The 16,164-nt window shown below is 41.7% G+C and overlaps 1 protein-coding gene across 7 annotated transcripts in view; it reads left to right on the top strand.

Annotated features, from left to right (window-relative positions):
- LOC105479319 (leucine rich repeats and immunoglobulin like domains 2) overlaps positions 1-16,164 on the top strand; it is a 196,628-nt gene that overhangs the window by 168,593 nt on the left and 11,871 nt on the right. For 6 of the 7 annotated variants that reach the window (XM_071091943.1, XM_071091905.1, XM_071091851.1 and 3 more), the window contains 7 exons: positions 749-912; positions 3,717-4,037; positions 5,945-6,226; positions 7,838-8,287; positions 9,932-10,081; positions 10,386-10,439; positions 12,525-12,815. In XM_071091943.1, coding sequence (XP_070948044.1) covers positions 749-912; positions 3,717-4,037; positions 5,945-6,226; positions 7,838-8,287; positions 9,932-10,081; positions 10,386-10,439; positions 12,525-12,815 — 1,712 coding nt within the window. The remainder of the gene's footprint in view (positions 1-748; positions 913-3,716; positions 4,038-5,944; positions 6,227-7,837; positions 8,288-9,931; positions 10,082-10,385; positions 10,440-12,524; positions 12,816-16,164) is intronic. The other variant, XM_071091770.1, reaches the window with a different exon arrangement.

The raw sequence follows: 16,164 nt of genomic DNA, 5'->3' as shown, positions 1-16,164 counted from the left end.
CTGTCTACAACAGAGATCTCTCGATGCTCCAATATATATAGTGTTACATCCCAATACTTTCATGAGAAAAAATTTAAACCTCCAAAATTTAAAGGAAGGTGCAATTAACACCATATACGCTTTATCTAGATTCACTGACTGTTAACGTTTTGCTAAATTTGTTCTGTTTCCCTCCCTCCTCCTCTCTCATTTTAGCTCTTGCTCTCTCTCCACGTACACACAAATATATATATACACACACATACAGTTTTTTTGCTGACCATTTAAAAGTTGCAGCCATGATGACACTTCACCTCTAAATATCTCAGCATGTATTTTTTAAGAACAAGTACATTTTCTAACGAAGACATCACCATTACCACACCCAAGGAAATTAACATTGATAAGATAATATTAACTAATACACAGTCCATACTCAAATTTCCCCAATGTTAAAAAAAAAAGTCCTTCGTAGATGGTTTTTTTCAATCAAGAATCACACATTTCATTTGATTGTAATGACTCTTTAGTCGTCTTCAAAATAGGTCCCTGGCCACCCTTGTTCCCCTCTCTTTTTTTAGTGTCTTTCATGAGGTTGATACATTTAAAGAATTTTGGCAGACAGTCTCAATTGGTTTTCTCATGATTACATTTATGTTGAATGTTTTTGGCAAGAATAATGGATAGGTGTGTGGTAAGGTTTTAATACTGAAGACGTTTAGAACAAAAAGTAAAACAAAGGATACTTTTCCTCTTTTCTTTACTGCAGGATTCTGAACACAAGCAGTTTGCTCTGTGACTGCCATTTGAAGTGGCTACTTCAGTGGTTGATTGATAATAACTTTCAACATTCTGTGAATGTAAGCTGTGCACACCCTGAATGGCTAGCAGGGCAAAGCATCCTGAATGTGGATCTGAAAGATTTTGTCTGTGGTTTGTATTTTTGTTTTAAAATTTTATATATTACACACTTAATAATCTTAACAGAATTTAAAAAAAAAAACCAGAATGATTTTCCACTAGCAATTTTTGTAATCATACAGTTTTAATTGCCATTAAAAATGATCACAGGCATTTTAATGAATGAAGGCTTTTCTCTTTTAGGGGGATTGTTAACCTTAGGTTAGGTATTTGGTAGTCAGATTCCTGAATCAAGCAATATGAGTTTTTTTATATGAACATTTTTAGTAGATCTTGAAAAGTGCCACCAGGTACTTTCTATTTTTTTTTTTTTTTTTTTTTTAGAAGGAGTCTTGCTCTGTTCCCCAGGCTGGAGTGCAGTGGCGCGATCTCGGCTCACTGCGAGCTCCGCCTCCCGGGTTCACGCCATTCTCCTGCCTCAGCCTCCCAAGTAGCTGGGACTATAGGCGCCGCCACCTCGCCCGGCTAGTTTTTTGTATTTTTTAGTAGAGACGGGGTTTCACCGTGTTAGCCAGGATGGTCTTGATCTCCTGACCTCGTGATCCGCCCGTCTCTGCCTCCCAAAGTGCTGGGATTACAGGCTTGAGCCACCGCGCCCAGCCCCAGGTACTTTCTAAAAAGATAGCACTAGTTTAAAGTTGTCACCAGCAGCGTATGAATATACTGATTCTGTGTGTTTTGTATTTTTTATGCGGTTTCATAACATTAAAGTGGCAGAGTTGTGTTTTTTCTTTGAGGGGAGAGAGAGAGTCATAGACAAGTTGTCCTGATTCTAGCACGTATACTTTCAAATATACTTTTTTTTTTTTTTTGAGATGGGGTCTTGCTGCGTCACCCAGGCTGGAGTATAGTGGTGTGATCTCGGCTCACTGCAACCTCTGCCTCCTGGGTTCAAGCGATTCTCCTGTCTCAGCCTCCTGAGTAGCTGGGATTACAGGTGTGTGCCACCATACCTGGCTAATTTTTGTATTTTTAGTAGAGACGGGGTTTTGCCATGTTGGCCAGGCTGGTCTTGAACTCCTGACCTCAGGTGATCTCCCTGCCTCTGCCTCCCAAAGTGCTGGGATTATAGGTATAAGCCACTGTGCCCAGCCAATTTCAAGTATACTTCTATATTATTCTTTCTCAATTTGGAATTTTTTCCTTTACACTTAAATTTCCTTTAGGCTGGGCATGGTGGCTCACACCTGTAATCCCAGCACTTTGGGAAGCCAAGGTGGGTGGGTCACCTGGGGTCTGGAGTTCAAGACCAGCCTGGCCAACATGGTGAAACCCTGACAAATACAAAAATTAGCTGAGTGTGGTGGCACACACCTGTATATCCCAGCTTCTCGGGAGGCTGAGGCAGGAAAATTGCTTGAACCGAGTTGGAGGTTGCAGTGAGGCAAGATTGTGCCACTGCATTCCAGCCTGGGCGACAGAGTTAGACTTTGTCTGAAAAAAAAAATTTTTTTTCTTTAAAGTGGAATGACTGATTCTTAGCTTTACATAGGAGACCTTTTAGCTCAGTGTATCTATGTTGCATATCCCTAGAGTATCTCTGATCATTTGAGTACCTATATGTTGCCAAATCTGTTTTCACAGTGTACTTAAAGATGGTTGGAACAGAACACACACTTGGAAGTTCGGGCCCACAAAATACATCCATTGTTTTTACAAATTTTAAAGAAGAGAACAGAATCTAGTAAAGGTTAAATTCTGCTGACATTGCCACACAATCCCTTTTTACTTAGTTTTAAATATAGACATACCATATATTTTTTTCCTCCCCTTCCACTTACTGCTTTTATGGCACAATGAAATGTTATCCAGTGGAGATACTGGTTAAGATTTATATACCTGCTTCTCTCAGTCAGTCCAATAACATTATTAATTATGAATCTATATTTTATTAGCTAGTCCTAAGCCAATCTTCAGTTGGACATTTGACCTATTTGGATTTTTTCACTGCTTTAGGTGAAACCTGTGCACATACAAAATGCTTTCAAATAATTTGTTTTATTAGGTATTCTCTGTGAAATATAAATCATTCATAAGCTCCCCATTTTATATTGGCACAGAAAGGATAATGGTTTTATATATATATATATATATATATATATATTTTTTTTTTTTTTTTTTGAGACAGAGTCTCACTCTTTTGCCCAGGCTGGAGTGAAGTGGCATGATCTCGGCTTGCCTCCCCACCCTGGGTTCAAGTGATTCTCCTTCAGCCTTTCAAGTAGCTGGGATTACAGGCGCCCGCCACCTCGCCCGGGTAATTTTTGTGTTTTTAGAAGAGATGGGGTTTCGCCATGTTGGCCAGGCTGGTCTCGAACTCCTGACCTCAGGTGATCCACCCACTTTGACCTCCGAAAGTGCTAGGATTACAGGCATGAGCCACCGCTCCTGGCCATATACACGTTTATCTATCACATACATTATATACAAGGGGTAATAGAAGTAGAACTTGTCTTGAAATCCTAATATAAGGTTTCTGTTTTTCCCCAATAAGTGATAATGCTTGAGAAATACATTCCGAGCACACAGGTGACAGTAAGGGCTAGTAGAAAAGTGCTGGATCCTGAAGTCAGGAAACTTGAGTTCCAGTCCAGGCTCTGCCACTGACTTGACATGTCTTTGAGCAAGTCATTTGAATTTTCTGGGCCTCATTTCCCCCATCTTTAACCAAGGGAATTGGACTCTAGCTCTGTGGTCTCTTTAAACTTTAATATGCCACTTTGTAAACAGAACACACAAATTTATAGTATTTGTTTTAAAATTTAAAGCAAAAATATATAACTGACTTGGCTGCGGATGCATTTTTTTCCCCTTAGATGATTTTCTTAAGCCACAGATAAGGACACATCCTGAAACCATAATTGCTCTAAGAGGCATGAATGTGACTCTGACGTGCACTGCAGTGAGCAGCAGTGATTCACCCATGTCCACTGTGTGGCGCAAAGACAGTGAAATCCTGTATGACGTGGATATTGAGAATTTTGTTCGTTATCGGCAGCAAGCTGGAGAAGCTCTGGAATATACTAGTATCTTACATCTTTTCAATGTGAATTTCACAGATGAAGGAAAATATCAGTGTATTGTTACTAATCACTTTGGTTCTAATTATTCTCAGAAAGCCAAACTGACTGTAAATGGTAAGGAATTATGCTCCTTGATTATTTTTTAGTTTAGAAGGATTTTTCATGTTCTGTTTTGAATCACTTGAGAGAATTAGGCTAAACCTGACATTTAAGCAGGACTCTTACTGTCTTTTGAGTTGTGATAACGTGTCAAGTGGGTGGGATTTTTGGATTAGTCAGTCTGCCCACTTATGGTCTCTAATTGGTCTTTGGTTGAAGGGTAAATGCTGTGGCCCTAAGAGATAAGCTGTTTTCACTGCTGTTTATGCTTTTGAAGACATTCTTATGAAATTCTCAGTTTTCATTCCAGAACCATAAATCTCTCTTGATAACTATAAAATTTATTCCTGATGGGCCTTATAATAACTGGGAATATCTAGGTCATTTTTGGGTCTAATGGTCATTATCATTGTCTAAATGTAGTTACACAGGATCATTTGTATGTTTGTGTGTGTATTTTTATTTATTTATTTTAATTTCTCTTTTTTTTTTTTTTTGAGATGGAGTCTCACTCTGTCACCCAGGATGGAGTGCAGTGGCATGATCTCAGCTCACTGCAACTTCCGCCTCCCAGGTTCAAGTGATTCTCCTGTCTCCTGTAATTCCGAGTAGCTGGAATTACAGATGTGCGCCACTAGGCCCACCTAAATTTTGTATTTGTAGTAGAGACGAGGTTTCACCATTTTGGCCAGGTTGGTCTCAAACTCCTGAGCACAAGCGATCCATCTGCCTTGGCCTCCCAAAGTATTGGATTACAGGTGTAAGCCACTGCACCCAGCCTTATTTCAGTACCTTTTGGGGGTACAAGTGAGTTTTTTCCCCATGGATTATAGTGGTGCATTCTGAGAATTTAGTGCACCCATCACCAAGTAGCATACATTGTATCTAATGTGTAGTTTTTTATCCCTAGCCCCCCGCTCACCCTCTCCATTCTGAATCTCGAAAGTCCATGATACCACTCTGTATGCCTTTGTGTACTCATACTTAGCTCCCACTTATAAGTGAGAACATATGGTGTTTGGTTTTCCACTCCGCACAGGATCATTTTAAAAATGAATACTCTTCTTTCCTGCAAAAGCTTCTCAAAAATAGCTTGATTTATCTATTGCGTATCAAATTGAATAACTACAACATTTTAGGCTTTGTGCAACCAAAAGATGTACTTATGTTTCGCTTCTGTTTTTTAATGATACTTTTGAAGGCATAAGTTTTTTTTAGCATGCAGTTTCCTTTTGTAGATGTTGGTTTGGGCAACATCTTTTGTTTTTGAGATGGAGTCTCACTTTGTCACCCAGGCTGGAGTGCAGTGGTGTGATCTCGGCTCACTGCAACTTTCACCTCCTGGTTTCAAGTGATTCTCCTGCCTCAGCCTCCCAGGGAAGCATCATTTAGCTTTATAAGTGAGGGAATCACGGTAAATATCAGGTTCTAAAATAGGAAGTTCAAGAAGGTTTGTGGCCTTCTGCTTTCCCTAGTTCCAGCTGATGATTAAGTGTATCATGCATCCTAGAAGACACAGTTATCAGTGTGCTCCAAATACTCTGAGGTTCTGGAAGAAGAGATGGCCTCAAAACCATATTCACTCTTGGCCGGGTGCTGTGGCTCAGGCTTGTAGTCCCAGGACTTTGGGAGGCCAAGGTGGGAGGATAACTTGAGGCCAGGAATTTGAAGCTGCAGTGAGCTGTGATTGCGCCACTGTACTCCCACCTGGATGGCAGAGCAAGACCCTATCTCTAAAGGTTTTGGTTTTTTTTTTTTTAATTTATAAAACCATATTCACTCTCAATCAGAGAGCTTGTCTTCACAAAGAAATGGAACATTACGGGGTGTTTTGCCTACTAGACTCTTTCATGCCTATTTGTATATATATATGTGTCTTTGTTCCCCTGCCCACTTTTTCTTGGTGGTCTTTCTGGAAACAGAGATGCCATCTTTTCTGAAAACGCCAATGGATCTGACTATTCGCACTGGTGCCATGGCCAGATTAGAATGTGCTGCAGAGGGACACCCTGCACCTCAGATTTCCTGGCAGAAAGATGGTGGTACTGACTTCCCTGCGGCTCGAGAAAGACGCATGCACGTCATGCCCGAAGATGACGTCTTCTTTATTGCCAACGTGAAAATAGAAGATATGGGAATCTATAGCTGCATGGCACAAAATATAGCAGGAGGTCTCTCAGCAAATGCTTCCCTAACAGTGTTAGGTACGTTTACTGTTTCATGGGTCCCTGCTCTTTTTGGAGTCTTTGGGATCTACTCTTGGTCTTAACAAGCAAGAAAAATAAGTTTGAGATTACCTCTCTGATTCTTAGATCTTTATCTTATTTCACAATTTTATGCAGGGTTATGTCAGTCTAGGAATTAGTAGGTCAGATAACTGAAATGTGGGAAAATACATAGGGCAAAATTAGGTAGGCATCCTTATCACAATAATTGAAAGTTCAAATTCCTTTATCAACTTACTTTTTCAAGTCCCTCACTGTAAGGTTTCTATTTCATGTAGGTGTGTTTACCACTCAGTGAGTTTGCATTGAGAGTTCCACTGTTCTCTTAGGAGTATCCCAGCCATTTGATGCTGCTTCACTTATTGCTTGATAGGAACCTGACTGTTTGCTCCTAGTTCATTTTCAAAAAACATTAAACAAAAAATGTATTTTCTAGTTAGAGTTTCTGCTTTCCTTTTCAGTGTGTTCTTCTTAACCCTATTTCTGGTAAAATGCCTTTTTTCCTAAACATTTCCCCCGGATAGCCTGGGTTTTTTTTTTTTGTTATTGTTTTGTTTTGTTTTTTCTTCCTTGTTATAATACTTTTCTTCATGGAACTCAAATCCAAGGTAAATTCTACTTTCCAGTTCTGTATTTTCCTAGATGTCAGTTATTATTATTATTATTGTTTGTTGGTTTGTGTTACTTGTATAACCAGAAAAATAAGAAGTTATTTATTTATTTATTTATTTATTTATTTATTTAGAGACAGAGTCTCACTCTGTCGCCCAGACTGGAATGCGGTGGTGCGATCTCGGCTCAGAGCAACCTCCACTTCCCGGGTTCAGGCGATTCTCCTGTCTCAGCCTCCTAAGCAGCTGGGACTACAGGCACATACCACTGCGCCCAGCTAGTTTTTGTATTTTTTTTAAGAGACAGGGTTTCACCATGTTGGTCAGGCTGGTCTTGAACTCCTGATCTCGTGATCCGCCCACCTCAGCCTTAGAAAAATAAGTCATTTATTGTTTTAGCATGTTAAGATATACAGAAAATTAGGAAAAGGGGAGGAAAGTCACTCAGACACTGAAGGATTTTAGCATATTCTGGACTTTCCCCTCTCACTTTTATGTAGTTAAATATACCTACATTTTTTTCATTTAATATTGTACCACAAGTTACCTTGTTATTAAAGTCTTTGTAAAACATCATGTGACTATACTATAATTTACTTAATCATTTTTCTGCTAGGTTTTAAAATATTTTTCTTCTTTAAAATTACATATTTTGTAGTAAACATCTTTGCATATAAATCTTTGAATTTCATTTTTTTTTAAGTTATTTTTAACCTTTTTTAATGGGTCACCCCTGCTCACCTCCTCCAGCTATTGCAGCTGCCCTGAATTTCTTACTTAGGATAGCTTGCCTAAGCTGGAATTACTGAGAAACGATTGAGGCTTTTGTCAGGATTTTGTTCTGAAACATTAACTTCTAATCCTCCTATGAGTATATAAAATTACTCATTTTATTATACCCTCATTGATCTAATTCAGTAGGAATTAGGGAATAAAACTGCCTAACTTTTCATTTTTTTTTTGAATGTTTTCCTGTTAGAGACACCCTCATTTATTAGACCCCTGGAGGATAAGACAGTAACCCGAGGTGAAACTGCGGTGTTACAGTGCATAGCTGGAGGGAGTCCTGCACCTCGTCTCAACTGGACTAAAGATGATGGGCCTTTGCTGGTGACAGAACGACATTTCTTTGCTGCAGCCAATCAGCTTCTCATCATTGTAGATGCTGGGCTAGAAGATGCTGGGAAATATACCTGCATTATGTCTAACACCCTTGGGACAGAACGTGGCCACATTTACCTAAATGTCATTTCATCCCCCAATTGTGACTCTTCTCAGAGTAGCATTGGGTATGAAGATGATGGCTGGACTACAGTTGGCATTGTCATCATTGTTGTGGTCTGCTGTGTTGTTGGCACTTCTTTGATCTGGGTCATTGTTATTTACCACATGAGAAGGAAAAATGAAGACTATAGTATCACAAACACAGGTAAGTAGTACCCACATGACACCTATGGCTTGTACTTGAGTCAAGAATGTAGTATAGGATTAATTGTACAGTATAAAAAACAGAGCTGGTCATAGTAGCACATGCCTGTAGTCCCAGCTACTCAGGAGGATGAGGTGGGAGGACTGCTTGAGCCCAGGAGTTCAAGGCCCATCTGGGCAACATAGTGAGACCTCATCTTCCCCTCAAAAAACTGAAGAGCTGTGATACATTACCTGATATGTGATGGAAGGGAGTTTTTGTTGTTAAAATGTTCAACTTCTTTGATAGAACCTCTTTGAGGAAAGAATTTTGTTTGTTTATTTGAGATAGGGTGTTACTCTAATGCCTAGGTCAGAGTGTATACGGCTCACTGCAGCATTGACTTCCCAGGCTCAGGTGATTCTCCCATCTTGGCCTTCTGAGAAGCGGAGACTATAGGCATGTGCCACCGCACCTAATTTTTTATGTTGTTAGTAGAGTCAGGTTTTGCCATGTTGCCCAAGCTGGTCTCGAACTCCTGGGCTCAAGCAGTTTGTCTGCCTTGGCCTCTCAAAGTGCTGGGATTATAGGCATGAGCCACTACGTCTGACCAATTTTAAGAATTTGTAAATACTTTTTTTTTTTTTTCCCGAGATGGAGTCTCACTCTGTTGCCAGGCTGGAGTGCAGTGGCATGATCTCGGCTCAATGCAACTTCCACTTCTCGGGTTCAAGCGATTCTCCTGACTCAGCCTTCCAAGTAGCTGGGACTACAGGCGTGTGCCACCACGCCCAGCTAATTTTTGTGTTTTTAGTTGAGACGGGGTTTCACCATGTTGACCAGGTTGATCTCAATCTTTTGACCTTATGATCTGCCCGCCTTGGCCTCCCAGAGGGCTGGGATTACAGGCGTGAGCAACCATGCCTGGCCAAACTTGACTCTTAAAAACGCATTACAGATGCATTCTCTTTAATGTCAAAGGCTCCTTTTCATCATAATTTTGCTGTAAGGAAGAATGGATCCCTTGCGATTGAGATCAGTCTTTTTTTTCCCTTGAATATCAAACTGGATTGTTGAGGTCAGTCTTTTACACCTCTCACCCTGAAATCCTGCAAGAAAAGAAATCTAGTCAGATAGATTATGAAAGTGTGGCAGTAGATAAGATTTCAACCTTTAGGTTTTGTTTCTTTTGGTGAAACTTTGAGAAGAATTCTAGTGAGAAATAGTTTTAGGGGAAGTACCAAGAGCTGTCAGGGTCCTAGGTACATACAGTTTTTCTTGCTAATAGTAATCCCAGCACTTTGGGAGGCCGAGACGGGCGGATCGCGAGGTCAGGAGATCGAGACCATCCTGGCTAACACGGTGAAACCCCATCTCTACTAAAAAAAAAAAATACGAAAAACTAGCCGGGCGAGGTGGCGGGCGCCTGTAGTCCCAGCTACTCGGGAGGCTGAGACAGGAGAATGGCGTGAACCCAGGAGGCGGAGCTTGCAGTGAGCTGAGATCCCGCCACTGCACTCCAGCCTGGGCGACAGAGCGAGACTCCGTCTCAAAAAAAAAAAAAAAAAAAAAAATAGTATCCAAGTGGAACACATTTGCAAAACAGTCTTCTGAGTGTTGACTTCAACTGCCTACCTTTGAGAGTTAAAAATGTCTCTTTTACAGAGGAGCTCAATCTGCCTGCAGACATTCCCAGCTACTTGTCTTCCCAAGGAACGCTGTCTGAGCCACAGGAAGGCTACAGCAACTCTGAGGCAGGCAGTCACCAGCAACTTATGCCTCCTGCCAATGGATATATACACAAAGGCACTGATGGTAATGACTCTGTTGTTTATGGTTACAATTTCAGCCTCATCTATTGAGTTTTTCAGTGTGTAGTTTCTCCATTAATCTGAAGCAATATTTTAAAGTAAGATACCTAATGAAAGCATTTAGCCACATGCAAAATAGGATGAAAATTGACTAAAGTCTTAACAGGATAAGAAAATCATCTTACAGAGTGGAGAAACACATTAAACAAGAGATTAGAGTACACAGCAGAGGCTCCCAAACTTGTGTAATTATAGGAAAGGGATGTTCTGGAAACTTTTTTCAGGTATCTCTTTCTTACCCTTTTCAGGCGGGGGCATCCTTCAGACCACATCCAAGGAAAGCTGGTTTCTCTTCCTGACAGGTAGACATTCAGTAAAGTTTAAAGGGTATCTAAGAGCCAGGCATGGTGGCACGCCTGTAGTCCCATCTATCCATGAGGCTGAAGCAGAAGGATCGCTTGAGGCCAGGAGTTTGAGACTATATCATGCTGTGAGCACACCAATGAATAGCCACTGTACTCTAGCCTGGACAACACAGCAAGACTCCCTACCTATAAAAAAATCAACAAAGGGTAGCAGTGGTTCTCAGCATATATCAGAGAGATGTAAAGAGTTCTCTAATTAAATGAACCTACATCCCAACATGTAGAGATGCGTACCCATACATAGAGCTCTTCTCCCTCCACCCTTTTCATACCCTCGCTCCCATAGGGAGTGACAGAACTGAATGAATTAAGGGATAGAAGAATTGGGTTTGACTGATACTTCTTCCTTTTTCCAGCTCTGTGACCATGAACTAGTTACTTAAGATCTGAGCTTTACTTTTCTAATTTTTAAACAAAGAAACAATAGTTTGTAAAGCACTTCCCCCAACATTCTCACAGATCTTTTTTACAAATCTTTGTGGTACTTCAAATACTATACAAATGAAAGATATATTCCATTTCTTCAGATACTTTTTTAGACTGTCAACAGAACTTTATCTAATTGATAAATGGGATTTTATTTTGGCTTTTCATGAAAAATATAGTAGTTCTGACTCTTTTCTTGTTTCTGAGAAAGAGTCTTACTCTGTCACCCAGGCCAGAGTGCAGTGGCACAATCTCAGCTCACTGCAACCTCCACCTCACAGGTTCAAGCAATTCCTCTGCCTTAGCCTCCCGAGTAGCTGGGATTACAGGTGCGTGCCACCATACCCGGCTAATTTTTGTATTTTTAGTAGAGACAGGTTTCACCACGTTGGTCAGGCTGGTCTTGAACTCCTGACCTTGTGATCTGCCTGCCTTGGCCTCCCAAAGTGCTGGGATTACAGGCGTGAGCCACCGTACCTCGCCAGCATTTCTGACTTTTAAAAGAATACTTAAAAGTCTATTCTTTGAAATATGTGGGAAATAACACTGCTTTCTGGGTTAAACTACTTTTCACTCTCTTCCAGTTCTAACATTCTGTTGCGTGATTTTGTTTTTTTGTTTTTTTGAGACAGAGTTTCATTCTTGTCACCCAGGCTGGAGTGCAATGGCGCCATCTCAGCTCACTGTAACCTTTGCCTCCCAGGTTCAAGTGATTCTCCTGTCTCAGCCTCCCGAGTAGCTGGGATTACAGGCACCCACCACCACGCCCAGCTAATTTTGTATTTTTAGTAGAGACACGGTTTCACCATGTTGGCCAGGCTGGTCTCAAACTGCAGACCTCAGGTGATCCACCTGCCTCGGCCTCCCAAGTGTTGGGATTACAGGCGTGAGCCACTGCTCCTAGCCTGTTGCATGATTTTGAATAAGTGACTCACTCTATTTCTCACTCTCTCTTCTCTCCTTCATCATTCAGTTTTCAAAGCACATAATAATCCAGGGAGTTCATTATTAAACCTATACTTCTGTCAACCATGTACTTGTCAGGCAGGACTCATTGTCAGAAGCTTTCTCTAGGGATGCTTGTAGCAATTGGTGTTACTTAACCTCTTGACTCATGAAAGTAACATGGTTTTTCATGAAGTGAAGTCATAACTCCTTATTCTCTGACTTAGTTTGCTTAAGCCAAGCATGTGTCTTGTAGCACAGTACCAGCTTTATCTTGCTCCCTTGATTTGGGCATGATCTATCCATCCACGATAGATATGTTTCAGTGTAGTTTTCAAGAGCATGGGCTCTGGAGCCAGAATGGCTGTTTCTGCTCCTCACTCTGGCAGTATGACTTTGGTTAAGTTACTTAACTTCTCTGTGCTATAGTTTACCCTGTCTGTAAAGTGGGGATAATAATAATACCTACCTCATAAGGATGTTGTGAGGATTAATGAATCAATTCACAGAAAGGGCTTGAAACTTCACCTACTTTATAAAGTAAGTGCTCAATACATGCTAGCAATGATGACAACCGTTGAAGAAAACTGATGATTGGCAAAAAATAATTCCTTAACAGAAAGATATTTAGATTCTTTTTCTTGTTATTAGGTGGCACTAGTACCCGGGTGATTTGCTCAGATTGTTATGACAATGCCAACATCTACTCCAGGACCCGAGAATACTGTCCATACACCTATATTTCTGAGGAGGATGTTCTTGATCAGACACTGTCGAGCCTCATGGTCCAGATGCCTAAAGAGACATATTTAGCTCATCTTCCCCAGGATACTACTGCCCTAGAGAGCCTGATATCGTCAGCTGACGGAGAGCCATCTGCCTTTCCCACCAACCATGAGAGGATAAGTGAGAAGAAACTTCCGTCCACACCGATGAATGGTGGTAAGGGATGCATTTTTGTTGTTATTTTGTTTTTACTTTCGTCTAATTGACTCTTCCTTCTGTCATATAGGTAGTGCTCTCATTTGACAGGAAGCAAACGGATTGGTATATAGGAGAAACTGGCCATTGTTAAATGGTGTAAACTATAGCCAGAGATTTCTACATACTAGGGTTACAAAGAAGTCTTCATCTATAGGATGGAAACAACTTTTGTGGGGGTAACAAGATCACACTACTAAAAATTGAGAGGCCACACACAAAAACATTTCATACAGGGTATTTATTTATTTGAGACAGAGTCTCGCTGTGTCGCCCAGGTTGGAATGTAGTGGCGCAATCCCAGCTCACTCCAACCTCTGCCTCCCGGTTCAAGCAATTCTCGTACCTCAGCCTCCCAAGAAGCTGGGACTACAGGCGTGCACCACCACACCCAGCTAATTTTTGTATTTTTAGTAGAGATGGGGTTTAACCATGTTGGCCAGGCTGGTCATGATCTCCTGACCTCATGTGATTTGCCTGCCTTGGCTTCCCAAAGTGCTGGGATTACTGGTGTGAGCCACCACACCTGGTATCATATAGGGTATTAATTTTTCTCCCATCTTTATTTAAATAAAGAATAAAATATGGGGGGCTGGGCGCAGTGGCTCACACCTGTAATTTTAGCATTTTGGGAGGCCAAAGCGGGTGGATCATTTGAGGTCAGGAGTTTGAGACCAGCCTGGCCAACATAGTGAAACCCCGTCTCTACTAAAAATACAAAAATTAGCCAGGTGTGGTGGCGGGCGCCTGTAATCCCACCTACTCAGGAGGCTGAGGCACGAGAATCACTTAAGCTCAAGAGATGGAGGTTGCAGTGAGCCAAGATCGTGCCACTGCACTCCAGCCTGGGCAACAGAGTGAGACTCTGTCTCCAAAAAATAGTAATAATAAAATTTCGGCATAATTTGGTGATGGTTTTTACTGAGAAGATTTTTTTTTTTTTTTTTTGGAAATGGAGGTTTGCTCTTGTTTCCCAAGCTGGAGTACAATGACGCGATCTCGGCTCACCACAACCTCCGCCTCCCAGATTTAAGCAATTCTTCTGCCTCAGCCTCCCGAGTAGCTGGGATTACAGGCATGTGCTACCATGCCCAGCTAATTTTGTATTTTTAGTAGAGATGGGGTTTCTCCATGTTGCTCAGGCTGGTCTCGAACTCCAGACCTCAGGTGATCCGTCCACCTTGGCCTCCCAAAGTGCTGGGATTACAGGCATGAGCCACCGTGCCTGGCCTACTGAGAAGATTTTTTTTTTAAATTTGAGATGTATTCTAGCCCTGTCGCCCAGGCTGGAGTCCAGTGGCGTGATCTCGGCTCACTGCAACCTCTGCCTCCCAGGTTCAAGCGAACATGTTTTGTTTTGTTGCTGTTCTAGTAGGTAAACATTTAAGTTCAGCTTCACTTGGCGAGTGTTTTCTTCTATGAGGTACGATCAAGGTCATAAGTGAGAATGCAGTTTTGGGCTTGTGTCCCCTGTCTCACATGGCCCAGGAAAAGAAATATACATTATACTGTATAGATTAGGCATTTGATAACCACTTGGCATTTGAAACAAAACTCTTTCTAGATCATGGAGAGTAATGCTGAGCATGTCTTCCTGTCCATCCAAGCTTTTCATCAGCTTTCATCCTTCTGTCAGCCTGACATGCAGGAGCACTGGAATAGGGTAGGAGGTCAGGCTGGGTGCAGTGGCTCACTTTTGTAATCCCAGCACTTTGGGAGACCAAGGCAGGTGGATCACAAGGTCAGGAGTTCGAGACCAGCCTGGACAACATAGTGAAACCCCATCTCTACTAAAAAAATAAAAAATTAGCTGGGCATGGTGGTGGGCGCCCGTAATCCCAGCTACTTGGGAGGCTGAGGCAGGAGAATCACTTGAACCCGGGAGGTGGAGTTTGCAGTGAGCTGAGATTGAGTGATTGCACTCCAGCCTGGACATCAGGGTGAGACTCTGTCTGAAAACAACAACAACAACAACAACAACAAAGATAGGGTAGGAGGTGAGAACTACAGGTTTCCAGAGGAAGGCAAAGTATACTGTGATACTCCTGGGGATAGTTCTGGCAGGAGTGAATGATCTAATGTCCCACGTTTGATTATGTCCCACAGGTTACAGGATCATGCTTTTGATTTTAGTAGGACTTGGAACATTCAAGATGGTAGTGAGGGTACATGAAACTCTCTTCAGGATGAAATCTGGCCAGAGACTTATTAATTTTGCATTTACTACTTCATGTCCCACATTAGATCATTTACTCCTGCCAGAACCATCTGTGAAAGTTTCTAAGATATGCTCGCTTTTTTTTTTTTTTTTTTTTAAGATACAGAGTCTCGCTCTGTTGCCCAGGCTGGAGTGCAGTGGCACGATCTCGGCTCACTGCAACCTCTGCCTTCCATGTTCAAGCGAGTCTCCTGCCTCAGCCTCCTGAGTAGCTGGGATTACAGGTGCCCACCACCACGCCCGGCTAATTTTTTGTATTTTTTAAAAATAGAGACAGGGTTTCACCATGTTGGCCAGGCTGGTCTTGAACTCCTGACCTCAGGTGATCCACCCACCTCAGCCTCCCAAAGTGTTGTGATTACAGGTATGAGCCACTGCACCCAGTCTCTGTTTTTTTTTTTTTTTTTTTTTTTTTTTAAGATACGGAGTCTCGCTCTGTTGCCCAGGCTGGAGTGCAGTGGCTGGATCTCAGCTCACTGCAAGCTCCACCTCCCAGGTTTACGCCATTCTCCTGCCTCAGCCTCCCGAGTAGCTGGGACTACAGGCGCCCGCCACCTCGCCCGGCTAGTTTTTTGTATTTTTTAGTAGAGACGGGGTTTCACCGTGTTCGCCAGGATGGTCTCGATCTCCTGACCTCGTGATCCGCCTGTCCCGGCCTCCCAAAGTGCTGAGATTACAGGCTTGAGCCACTGCACCCGGCCTGTTGTTCTTAAGAGATTAAAGTCTTCCAAAGAGGTTACAGGTCAGAGGAAAGCACTATTATTGAAGCACTATTATTATTGAAGTTAAATCTCTTAATCTTTACATTAAGTGTTCATGAAAGAAATGCATCAACAGTAAATCCACTTTAAGTTGGATGTCTTAGAAGAGTTAACACAAAAAGGGTTTAAGAAGGACCAGAAATGTAGTCCATCTTTTTTCTAACTTTAGGGATGCCTTAATTTTTAAACTGGTCCGTAAGTAAGGAAATCAGCAAATGAAAGTGCTTTGGCGCATTGGCCATTTTTTACTTACGGTATCCTAGCTTCTTCTTACTCAAAGTCAGGTCTGTTGACTATCAGCATCACCATTACCTAAGAGCTTGTTAGAATG

The sequence above is a fragment of the Macaca nemestrina genome, chromosome 1, assembly GCF_043159975.1.
Source record: "Macaca nemestrina isolate mMacNem1 chromosome 1, mMacNem.hap1, whole genome shotgun sequence".
Lineage (NCBI taxonomy): Eukaryota > Metazoa > Chordata > Mammalia > Primates > Cercopithecidae > Macaca > Macaca nemestrina.
The sequence above is the reverse complement of the archived record's forward strand: the minus strand, read 5'-3'. Positions and strand labels throughout refer to the sequence as shown.